The 12,701-nt window shown below is 47.2% G+C and overlaps 1 protein-coding gene across 8 annotated transcripts in view; it reads left to right on the top strand.

Annotated features, from left to right (window-relative positions):
• Window positions 1-12,701, top strand: part of CLK3 (CDC like kinase 3) — a 336,052-nt gene that overhangs the window by 261,314 nt on the left and 62,037 nt on the right. For all 8 annotated transcript variants that reach the window (XM_069624327.1, XM_069624326.1, XM_069624329.1 and 5 more), the window contains one exon: window positions 4,712-4,791. In XM_069624327.1, the coding sequence (XP_069480428.1) occupies window positions 4,712-4,791 (80 nt within the window). The remainder of the gene's footprint in view (window positions 1-4,711; window positions 4,792-12,701) is intronic.

The following is a 12,701-nucleotide window of genomic DNA, read 5'->3' as shown; positions in this document are numbered from 1 at the left end:
GCAGTTCTGGTAGTGAAACGGAAAAGTCTTTGCCAAAATTCTCAGAATTAGTTTGTAAAAGAATGATTTATATGTTGGGTCACAAGCTGACTAGGCCTGCAAGTTGCCAAAGTTTCAAGCTCTTTCGCAGTGAGAGGTAAGTTATCTCGGTCGGGTTTTCACAGTACCTTACAATGAAGAAAAAGCTGCAGCTGAAGACTTCTGTTCCTGGCAGTTCCTTCAGATCTCGCTGTTCCCGAACCTCAGTCGTGGGCACAAGTGGGAGGACGTCGGGACTCCTGCACTGGGACTGGTCGCAAAGCTGGCAACTGGCAAATCTTCAAATCCGGTAGCTGTAGTAAGCACACAAACTCGTGTCCCTCTCCCTGGTTATTCGGGTTCCTGCAGCATTCTGAGGAAAATAACACCAGCTCTGCGAATGGTATCCAGGTGGCTTACGGGTAGAGTTGATTGGTCACACCAACTCAAAGGGAGAAGTCGTCCTTGCAGGGCTTCTCTGTCGAGATGAACTTGGCGATTCGGACCTGCAGCAGGGCTTCACCAGGCAAACCAACGGCCCAGGAGTTGCAGCAGCCATCCTCTTCAAGCTTGTCTTCGGTTCTGTCGTTCCAGTGGTCGACTCTGCCTTCAAAGCCGAGAGACTCGCCTTTTATTCAGTTCTCTCCCACATTCCAGCCTAGCTGTCACTCACCCAGCAGGGTGACTTTCCTTGCCGGACAGTCAGGCAATCGCCACAGAGTGCATTTGGGTCTCCTAGGAGACTAAGCACAGAGTTTCGGGCACCTCCCTCACTTCCTGCCCACCCCAGACACTTGGGCGCCACAGGCGGTCTTCACTCCTGAAGCCCGCCAAAGGCGAATGAACAAAGGAACCAAACCTGGTTTGGCGCGCAGAGCAAAACTCTAGAAGTACCTTTCCACAAAGAAATGGCGAAAAAAGAAGACTGGGACCTGTTTTTACAGAGGGGGCTCAGGTGCAATCTTGAAAAATATGGCTCTCGCGATTTAATGCTACCGGTGTTCATGGTCAGGAAAAATCATTGTAGTTTGTTGTAAAACCACTGCCACCAGCCATTTGCAATTTCACTTTACTTACTGTGGGAAACAGTAGTTTATCACAGAGAAGGTATTAAACCTTGGGACAGCCTAAAAGGCTTCCCTGCTTCACTGCACTGAGGGTGCTGTGTGACACATGAAAAGATGACGACTATGGAGTTTGTCTAAAAACTCCATAACCAAAGAAACACAAGAGTAAAACACACTTCAAAACACATGAGGGGGTGGGAAAAAGGATCACACTCTCTCCAGGTAAAGAAATAAAGTCCTCAAAGTCCTCAAAATCCAGCAAAGTTTCAGGGGGTCTCTAAGGTGAAGGGAATTAGCACATTTATGAGAATTCTTCCAAACAGTTCAAATCAGAATTTTGGGGGTCGCTACCTTGTGCCATAAATCGCCTTTTCCAGAATGTTCTGCTTCCAAGCATCAAGGGAACCTGTTGTGGAGCTTTGTGTACAACCACGTCTGGAAGGACGCCTTTCATCGCCTGAAAACAGTGATTGTCACTCCATTCAATGCAGGGCCATCTTAAAGCACTTTTAAAAGGGGGGTTAAAGTAGGCACACCTGTGCTTGCCGGCCATGTCCTCCATAGTTTAACTTTAGGTGCAAAGAATTTTGTCTCCATCTCCCTCTTAACTTTTGGACGTCGAATCTTCGTCAAGTACCCTGCCCCTGGGTTAGCTTTCGGTCTGAAAGAGAACTTACCTGCCTTCTGACAAATAGTTGTTAAACTTTGAAATAGTTTTAAACTTTTGAATCACCACTGCAAGCCAATTTCATCCCTGTAGTGAATAACTTCCTGAGAGAAATCTTTTATTGGAACCTGTGACTTTTGAGCACTAGACCCCATACATCTTAGGGCTGAACTTCTGAAGTAAAGTGAATTGTACTTGTTACTGGTTCTGTTAATGAAGATTGTATGCTGTACCCTTTGGGTGCACAACAACCCTGACCTCCTGGCAATAGAAAACCAACCTTTGGTACAAGTCTGCACTACACAGGTTGGTAGTGTGTGGAGAAGCCAGGCTTATCTCAAGAGGGGTCAAGGTGAGCTGTAGGGGAGTTGTACAGAGATTCAGTGACAAGTATTCAAATAAACTCTTGCACACAAGGTTTCTTGATAAAACAACTATTAATTTATCAGTCTGTTAGAATAAGCCTTTTTCAGAAGGGAGCAATATAAAACACCACACAAATATACGTTAGAAATACACACTCTTAGTTATCTAAATCTGCAAATACCCATTTGGGATGAAACACAGGCTCTACCTACACCCCCATGTGACTTCCAATAGCTATGGTGCTGTTGATATTAATAGATCACTGTTGCATTTAGAATATTCTTAGGAGTAGCGTTAAAGAGAAGAGAGTTCAGAATAAAACAAGTATTCATACAGTTATTCTTAAGTAGGTAAGTACATTCAATACAAACCCCCAATGCAAAGTCAGTTAACACTTTCCTGGGAGGAAGGCAAAACAGATGAGCAGAAGAGAGAAGTCATTCAGGGAGCCTAGGCCAGCCAATGATAAGTCAGCAAAAGTCGAGGTGAACTGAAGCATTTCTTGCAGTTAAATAGAAAGTATTTTTCAATGTTTAAAAAGTCTTGGTAGAATAGAAAAAAATCAAAGTAGGGCCATAAGCTGATAGGCATGTGAAGTAAAGAAGCTGGCAGCAGCTCTCTACACATGCAACCGAAAAGTCTCCAATGAGGACAAGTGGCTACACAACAAGAGGTACGTTCTTGGACTTTACAGTTTCTTTAGGTTGAGGAAAAAGTGCAACAGATGACTTCTGTTCCTGCGCAGCTTTGCACATCTCACTGTTCCTGGGCCTCAGTTGTGGGGACAAGACGGAGGACTTCTGGGGACTTCTGCCCTGCAATGGCACTGTCACCGCTCGCAACCGGCAAACTTCAAACAAATGGAACTTTGGTGTTTCAGCTCCTCGCATCTACTGCAAATAGCAACACTGCGGTTCCTGGCTGTCAAGATGGGCTTTCCTTGCATCTGGGGTCCTTCACTCTGTTGAGGGGGCTCAGGCTCGGTCAGTCCTGCTTTCTGGGAGTCCAGAGAATCTTCCTGGAGCTCTTGGCCAGCTTAAAAGCAATGCACACGAATTGGTGTTCCTCTCCCTGGCTATCCGGTTCAGCAGCGACTGCAGTGGATACTCAACCAGCTTTGAGAGGATGTCCAGGTGGCTTACTCTGGCTTACTCTGGCTTACTCTGGTATTCGCGGTCGGGAAAAATCATGGTAGGTAGTTGTAAAACCACTGCCATCAGCCATTTCAAGAGGAAAGGGTAGCCTTTGACTACTACATGAGTTTCTAGACATAGGGGATACTAGGTAACCCCTCCAGCACTCTATTGTAAGATAGGGAGTGCTGGGTCTAGGAATTTGAAAAGACTTGTAAAGTCCATTTCACTTTACTGTCTCTGGGAAACAGTAGTTTATCCCAGAGAAGGTATTTAAACCTTGGGACAGCCTGAAAAGGTTTCCCTGTGCCACTGCACTGAGGGTGCTGTGTGACGCAAATGAAAAGATGATGCCTATGGAGTTCAGACTCCATAATTCAAAAAGAAACCAACACAAAATCAGCAAAAGAGCTGGGGGTCTCTAAGGTAGAGAGAAATTGGCATATTTTGAGAATTATCATTAACACTGCGTGACACAATGTAAAATATGCCTATGAGTTTGTCAGACTCCACAACCAAAAAGAAACTGTGTACAGAATCACATTAAAATACATGAGTGGGAAAAGGGGTCTCGCTCTCTCCAGGTTAAAAAAATGAAGTCCTCAAAATCCAGCAAAGTTGCTGGGGTTCTCTAAGGTAGAGGGAATTAGCACATTTCTGAGAATTCTCCGTAATAGGTTCTAATAATGTTATCAACATCTGAGTTATTATCCGTCTCACCTGGTTAGTTATTTAGTGATGTATTGTAAGTGAACCTACTGGTGAATGTATATATTTGTGATCTATGGTTTTGTGTGATATTACTACCTGCTAGTTTCATTTCTTAGTGTGTTCAAAAGGCTCAAATAATATAATTTATTTGTAACTGACTGTCTAAGCTGAATTATTGTGTTAATCTGTTTGGATGAGGCCCATGACCACACTCTCTCTCTCCGGATCCTTGACTGCTCTCCGTGCTACCTTAATTGTGTTTTGGTTAAACTCTCTCCCCCTGTTGACCATAACTAGGGTGGGCCCCTGTAATCTGCCCACCACAGTAGATTTTAGATCCACACGTAGCTAATACATAAATGTGGGCTTTTGTATGCTAACCTTTACCTTCCTTTCCATCCCACGCCCCTCTTGAGAGTATAGCATTAACTGCATAGCCACTTGCCCTGTCGCACTGTATACTGAGAGGCCCTCCAATCCAGGTGTGGGCAAGCCTTCTTGATCCCTAAAGACGGGCTCTAGGAAAACCCTTCTAACAATCCTAACCTTCATTTTTATATCCGATGGTCACAGAGGCTAATAGGTTAAGCCTACTGCGCATCCATATGTTTTTCATTAGTAGGATTTAATTGCTAATATTCCTTCTGTTGAGTTTAATAGTAGCAATTGTTACTGAACTAGAACACACTTGAGTTTTGCCTGTTGGAGATTCTTCACAGATCAATTAACAACTTGGTATTCTTCCACAGACACATGAAAATCGAGAGCACTTGGTAATGATGGAAAGGTTCCTTGGACCAATACCTCCCCGAATGATCCGCAAAACCAGGTGAGGATTAACTTAAGAAGCGATTAGAAGCAATGTTGCCCCTGTGTCTCTGAGCTCCTCACAATCTGACATGTTCAGTTGTTTTGTATTGTAATACGTTTTTCTAAAGTTTAACTGGTGTGGGCCTTTATTAGACTTATCTCTTGGTATTAGTGTTAGGGAGAATTTTCTGTTTCTGTGCTTATTCCCTTTAACCTTAGAGATCCCCAGCCATTTGCTGGAATCTGGGACCTTTTTGATTTTAACCTCCTGAGTGAGCGAGCCTACTTTCCCGTCCCCTTTCTTCCATACTCTATGGGCGTCCTTTGCTAGGGATGGGAAACTGAACCTTTTTCACCAGAAAAAATTGTCTTCCCCTTTAAAATTAGATGCGCGCAGGGGCACGGCCCAGGGAGCATACTCCCCTGACTCCTCCAACCGCCACCACTTCCCAGTCCTCTTTTCCGCAACAACGGTAAGGGACCGCTTTCCCCAACGCTCCTGGGTTAGGCCTCCGGCCTTGTAATTCCACGTGCTTTTCCCCAGAAGATTTTCTTTTCTTCTCCCAGCAATTGTCAGAGATAATACTCTGTCCGCTGGTGCTGCGCTGCTCCCCGGCGCATGTCGATGACGGCGGGTTTCGGCAGGTGTCCAGCCTGCGAGGGTTCCTTCCCCACGTTGGATCCGCACACGCTCTGCCTTCGGTGCCTTGGCCCCGACCACGGCTGGGACGGCTGTTCTGTGTGCAATGCATTGCCCCCACAAGCTCTGAAGAATGGTTTAGCCAGGTAGAGGGAGCTGTGTTAGGTAAGAATTGGTGTAGTCACATTGAGTGAGACTACAAAACACTTATCTGCTTGGTATTAGGTAACATACCTTTTGGTATAGACCTGTACTACAGAAGTCGGTATTGTGAGCTGTAGAGCTGTACAATTGAAATCTGTAAATACAAGTAGCCAAGTAACTTACACTAAAGGTTTCAGTTATAAATAGTTTTTATTTCTCCAGCATGGGGTCTGCCATGGATTCACATGCTAATGAATATTCCCCGTCAGACTGGGAATCTGCGGTAAACAAAACTGTTTCATTTTTGTTTATAAACTGTCTTTCTCCTATAAACCAATCACTGAGCTCTGGGTCATACTGCCCTCGCCAATGACTGCCCTCTCCCTAAGCCCCTCCTCTGGCAGCCATCTTCAGATTTTTACCACACGTTCTAGTGTTGGGTGTCCTTGTGTTTCGCTCTTAGAGCTTTCTGCGTTTTTGGGGCTTTTTTTGGTAGGAAAATCCTGTTTTTGTTGGATCGAGCCTGTGTGCTCCATCGTTTCTTCATCTGACTAACTGGGATCATTTTTTCGGCGTCTCATCGCCCCTCGAGGGCGGAATGGTTGATTGTTTGTTCTTTGAAGCTTCCAGAAGGCCATCGGGCCTAAAACGCACGCCGGAACATGTCATAGAAGGACTGGGTTACCTCTTCAAGCTCTGCAACAGCTTCAATTTGTGGAATGTTTTTGTGGAGGACAAGCATTTCCAGTGCCTTATTTATTGTTTTCACCCGACGCAAAAGGAGGAAGATTACGAGATCTGCCGTGGCTTTACCAAGTGCACAATGAAGGATCGGCACAGCAGGTTGGCAGCGTGGCTCAAATCCAAGGCCCCTGCCCCATGTGATTCACAGGGGCATTCCTCCTCCGGATCCAGCCAACCAGAGCGGGCTTATAGGTCCTTTCAGGGCGTTCCATCCGTGGGGGTCAAAGACCAGGCCAAGCACCGCAAGTCCAGTTCCATCGGGGTCGCCGCGCAAGCGGGTCCTGAGACGGCCAGAGCGCGTTCATCTCCAGCCATCGCTCCTGCTCTTCGTCGAAGAGAAAGTCAGCTACCCCGGGGAAGCTACGGGAGAAACCAGAGAAGGCCAAGCAACAGGTGGCCGACTTGCCCATGAAGGCCCAGATGTACAGGCTAAGTATTCTGCATCTATCGAGCTGCTGGTGGCTGCTCTTTCGAAGGCAGCAGGGGCTTACCCGGTCCAGGGTGCCCCTGCGGCAGCCAGGGTCTCTTCCCCTGTTACGCAAGATTGTATGCAGTACCCTTGGGTGCACTACAACAACCCTAACCTCCTGGCAATAGGAACCCAACCTTTGGTATAAGTCTGTACTACACAAGTTAGTAGCGTATTGAGCAGCCAGGCTGATCGCAAGAGGGGTCAGTGTGAGCTGTAGGGGAGTTGTACACAGATTCAGTGACCAGTATTAAATGAATAATCGTTTGATCAAATAAACACTTACACACAAGGTTTCTTGAATAGTCAGTTAGAATAAGTCTTCTTCAGAAGTGAGCAATATAAAAGCAACACACAAATACACTCAAACTATACACTTAGTTTCTAAATCAGTAAAGACCCTTTTGTGATGGCCCACAGTCACAACCTACACCCTCAGGTGACTTCAATAGCTAGGGTGCTGTAGACATTAATATCTTACTGTTGCATTTAGAACATTCTTAGGAATTGGTCAAAGGAAAAGGTTATTAGAACAAACAAGAGACCACAAATATTCTTAAGCAGGCATATACTTTTGGATCCCATAAGCGGAGTCATTCAGCGTAACGGGTTAAGCCAAAGTCAATGCGCAAGTGTCTGTATGAGCTGAATCACTTCTGGTAGGTAAGTAAGAAAAGTATTGGCACAATGTTTTAGAAGTCTTTGAAGAAAAGAAGAATCAATAGAGGGCCACAAGCTGTTTAGGCTTGGGAGTAGTAGAAGATGCGAGCAACTCTACAATAAGAGGTACATTCTCTCACTTTACAGTACCTTTTGGATTGAAGAGCTCCGTCCAGGTCGTTCTGCTTCCTGAGAGTCAGGAGGATCTTCCTGGAGCTCTTGGCCAACTTAAAAGCAATGCACACATTCTGGTGTTCCTCTCCCTGGCTATTTGGTTTCCAGCAGCAACTCTGTAGAAATTCAACCAGCTCCGAGAAGATGTCCAGGTGGCTTACTTCGGAGTTGATTGGTCCCACCAACTCAAGGGGAGAAGTCGTCCTTGCAGGGGCTTCTCTGTCGATACGAGTTTGGAGTTTCAGCACAGCAGCAGGGCTTCACTGGGCAAACCAACGGTCCAGGAGTTGCAGCAGACGTCCTCTTCAAGTTCTTCTTCGGTTCCTTCGTCCAGTGGTCGACTCTGCCTTCCAAACCAAAAGCCTCGTCTTTTATCCAGTTCTTTCCCATTCATTCCAGCCTAGCTGTCAGTCACCCTTGCCGGACAGCCAGCCAGCCAATCTTTTGGGTGCATTCCTGTAACCAAGGGGATTAAGCACAGGGTGTTTCGGGCACCTTCCTCACTTCCTGCCCCTGCCAGACATACTGGAGCCAGAGGCGTGGTTCACTCGTGAATCCTGCTCTTGGGGAGAATTCTCAGAAAGGTGCTAAATCCTTTCTACCTTAGAGACCCCCAGCAACTTTGCTGGATTTTAAGGACTTGCATTTTTTTACCTGGAGAGTGAGGCCCTTTTTTCCACTCTTGTATTTTAATGTGATTTTGAACTTTCTTTTGGTTGTGGAGTCTGACAAACTCCATAGGCATCATCTTTCACATTGTGCCACACAGCGCCTTCAGTGCAGTGGCACAGGGAAGTCTTTCAGATTTACCAAAGGTTTAAATGCCTTTTCTTGGATAAACTACTGTTTCCCAGAGCAGTAAAGTGAAATTGACTTTACTTACAATTGTAACTTTCTAGACCAGCAAACCCTATCTTACAATAGGGTGCTGGAGGGGTTACTTGGTATCCCCTGTGTCTAGCTTCTCATGTAACATTTGTTACCCTTTCCTCGCTGAATGGCTGGTGGCAGTGGTTTACTTTAATCTACGTTGGGGTCGCAGCGTTCGCAGCTGCTGTAAAGCACCCAAGGGTGCCATTTTTGCCAAAATGGCCCTAGTCTTTTTTTGCCATTTCTTTGTGGAAAGATCCTTCTTGAGATGGACCATGCGCGCCGAACCCGGTTTGGACCCTTTGTTCGCTTTGCTTTTGGTGGGATTCACGAGTGAAGCCCGCCTCTGGCTCCAGGGTGTCTGGTGGGGGCAGGAAGTGATGGAGGTGCCCGAAACTCCCTGTTAGTCTCCTAGGAGAGCCAAATGAACTCTTTGGTGATTGGCCGTCTGACTGTCCAGCAAGGACAGCCACCCTGCTGGGTGACCGACAGCTAGGCTGGAATGAATGGGAGAACCCTCCATAAAGGGCAAGGCTTTTTGGTTTGGAAGGCAGTTTACCACTGGACGAAGGAACCGAAGAAGAACTTGAGGATGCCTGATGCAACTCCTGAACCGTTGGTTTGCCTAGTGTGAAGCCCTGCTGCTGTGCTGAAACTCCAATTCTGATGCTTGCTAATGTTCTTGGAATCGCATGCTGTGCATATGTTCCGACATCCAGTGGTAACCGCAGAGTGCATCTCGTCTTTCGGGGACCAAAAGGGGACGTCGGCATAGGCGTTTCTGTAACACTATCCCTATCGTGATGTGTAGTGTACCCAGAAACCCTCATGCACCGAGGTCCCTCGGATTGTTTTTTTTCTGCCCAGATAACTGGTCGCCCTATTGCGGAGCTCTTGCATAAGAGATGATTTTTATCCTAAACCGACTTGTCAGTTATTCCCCCTTAAGTCATTTTGACGGCAAGAATAACTTTGACGAAGACTGCGGTGGACTTGTCTACGGCGGTGTATTTCGGTGCTTAAGATCCAGTGGCTGAAGCATCCACGTGGCTGGGCCTTCTGGCCAGCCTTTACAGTGGGAGAGTGGTCGGGGTGGCCATATTTCCGTTATGTCTTTCCTCTTTGCCCCTCTTTACCCTCTAGGTCTGGTCATCTTTCCCTTTTTGCTATGGAAATGACTCCTTTTAGGTTCTGCCCTAAGTGTAGGGTCAGATTCCTGTGGAAGGACGAACACAGGACATGCAACTCCTGTTTCCCCTTAGATCACAACAAGAAACGGTGTGCGGCTTGTAAACTCCTTCGGCCTAAGACCCTTAAGGAGCGCTGTGTAAAGCCACACCCACTGAAAGTGACAGGGGCACCTCCGATGACCAAACATCTGTTGTGGATATGATAGACCTCGAGGCGGACACTTCTAGGTCCGCCACGCCCGTCCCCGACCCTTTAAGGCATGACTCTGGTCTCGCTTCAGGGACAACACCTTGTGACAGGGGCGTACAAGTGCATTACCTTAAACACACACCCCCTACACCTATTTCAACGGGTACGTCGAAAAAGGTGAAAGCGCCAGCAGGGCCGTCAAATTTTGGCGGATTCCTTTGATCGTTCAGATCAACATCCTTCCTCGCATTTGCAGCAGCGTTTTGCGACTGGGCATTCCAAAACAAACAAGGGCGCTATCCCTTAAATCAGGTTTACACATTGAAGCGCGGAAATCCGACGGTCCCGAAAGGCTCGGTAGGCCTAAAAATTAGCACTAGGCCTCAAGGCGAAAAACCGACCGCTAGGCGCTCTAACGATAGACCTCCGGACCCACTAAGTCACGCCGATTCGGCAGTAATCGAACACAGTATCGCAAGAATTACTTCAACGGTTGGGCTTATTCCTGTTCTGTCGAAAAACATGGGGCAGGCCATGGACAAATCTTTAGATAGCCATGATGCCCCGATTCTCACGATACCTATGAGGACAGTCGAGAGCCTCTTTCCAACACACTGAGACACAATTTCCGGCACCAAAGGGCAGAAGACGACACTTTTCCACCCGTAGGCCCTATGGGTCCTCTAAATGGACAAGGGAGAAATTTGAAGGGTGTAGGGACCACCTTGAAAAAATTATCAATTTTTCTGAACATCCTTCCCCCAAAAAGATCTTGTGGAGAACCTAATCTTCAATCTGCTTCACATTTCCAAGATAATCAGCCCTCTGTCCCCGTCAATCATTAAGACATCGTCCAGATGGATACTTATCAGGACATTTACAGTGAGGATGAAGAACCTTACTTCCTACAGGGTTACAATGAGGACCAGGTGGATGCCACAGACAATTGGGAAGAAACCCAGCAAGTAGGGACGGACCTATGGACGCTCCCCCAACAAGATTAGGACACTGATGTATTGTGCCTGGATTCCCCTCTGTCAACCCCGGCTCGCCAGGCCTCACCTGTAGATAACCAAATGGCCTTCAATACCATGTTTAAGAAGGTGGCTGAGCATTTTGAAATCACTCCTCAAGAGGCAATGCCTGATCAAGACTTTGTAGAAGATATTTTTAAGTCGAAACCCCCCTCTAGCCAGGCCATTCCCCTCCTTAATTCTATTAAGAGAAGATTGGCTCCCTCCCTGGTGTCACCAGCTCAAACCCAGGCAGTGAACCCACGAGTAGAAAAGTTATTTCGGCCAGCTCCTTCGGACCCCCAATACATTAAAGTACTCTCCACCCCCAATTCCCTGGTAGTGACTACCACCCGGAAACAGGCAGGAATACCCCTTGCTACGGGGGAGGCAGCTCCAGATAGAGAATCCAAGAGGTTATATGCCCTAAGTAAACGGGTTACCTCGGCTGCCGCATATACCATGCGCATAGCGAATAACACTGGCGAGTTATGCTGCTACTCAATGGAACCTAGTACAGGAAGGTCTCCAGGAGGTCCCAGAGCCCATCAGGTCCAAACTTCTCACTATTGTGGCCGAAAGCAGGCAAGTGAACCAGAATGTAATAAAGAACACTCTGGACACGGCTGAAACAGCAGCCAGGTCTCTGTCTCAGGAACCTTTACTCAAAAGGCACGCTTGGCTTCGTACCTCAGGGTTTAAGCCTGAGGCACAGACCTCTGTCATCAATAAACCAATTGAAGCAAACCTCTTCGGAAAGGCGATCGATGAGGTCCTAGAAACAGCCAAAAAAGAGCATGAGACTCTTAAGTCCCTGCAATAAATAACTCGGACCTTCTCCCCCAGAGAGGAAGTAATTCTCTGCGGTCCTTTCGAGGGCAGTCCCGTGCAACTATGGCACGGGAAACTTTAATGCTGGACAAACGTCAGGAAGCCCCGCATACTACCCACCAAGGGGTCAGCGGCAAAGCCAGAGGGAGAGGCCCCAATCCTAGAGGAGCCACAGCCTCTGGTCAGAAATGACCATCAGATCCAGGTCCTCTCCCATGTCATTCCGGTCAGGGGCGCTTAACATCTATCCTCACGGCATGGGAGGGGATAACTTCAGACCAGTGGGTCATAAAGACGGTTGCCCAAGGGTACTGCGTGGAATTCGCCTTACCGCCACAATTCAGACCACTGCACTTACGGTGCCTTTCACCGGACCATCTGAAGATCCTGAATCAAGATGTGGAAGCGCTGCTGGGAAAGGATGCCATAGAAGCCATCCCTATTCTTCAGGTAAACTAGGGTATTTATCCAGTGTACTTCCTTGTACCCAAAAAGGACCTCACCATGCGCGCTGTTGTAGACCTGCGCCCAGCGAACAAGTTCATAAAACCTCAGAAGTTTTGCATGGTAACTCTACAGGAGGTAATCCCGCTGTTGAAACAGGGACTACATGGCAACATTAGACATGAAAGCTGCATACTTTCATATTTCAATGTTGCCAGCGCACAGGAAATATCTAGGTTCATGATAGAGGACCGGCATTACCAATTCAAGGTACACACCTTCGGCATCGCCTCGGCGGCAAGGTACGAAGGTCCTGGCAGTAGCTGCAGCACAACTGCGCAGATTATCCATCCGGTTTACCCTTCACTCGACGACTGGCTCATAACAGGGGACTCATACGACACATGTTTTTTAACACCCAAAAGACCGTAGACCACCTGTTCAGTCTGGGGTTCTCCATAAACGAGAAAATCCAGTGTAGCCCCCAGTCAAGACCATTTCTAATCCGGACGAAAGACGGCCTTGTCTTCCCCTCCAACGAGAAGGTTCAGAACATGCTT

Source organism: Ambystoma mexicanum, chromosome 11, assembly GCF_040938575.1.
Source record: "Ambystoma mexicanum isolate Mex_15411 chromosome 11, UKY_AmexF1_1, whole genome shotgun sequence".
In the NCBI taxonomy this organism is placed as follows: Eukaryota; Metazoa; Chordata; class Amphibia; order Caudata; family Ambystomatidae; genus Ambystoma; species Ambystoma mexicanum.
The sequence above is the reverse complement of the archived record's forward strand: the minus strand, read 5'-3'. Positions and strand labels throughout refer to the sequence as shown.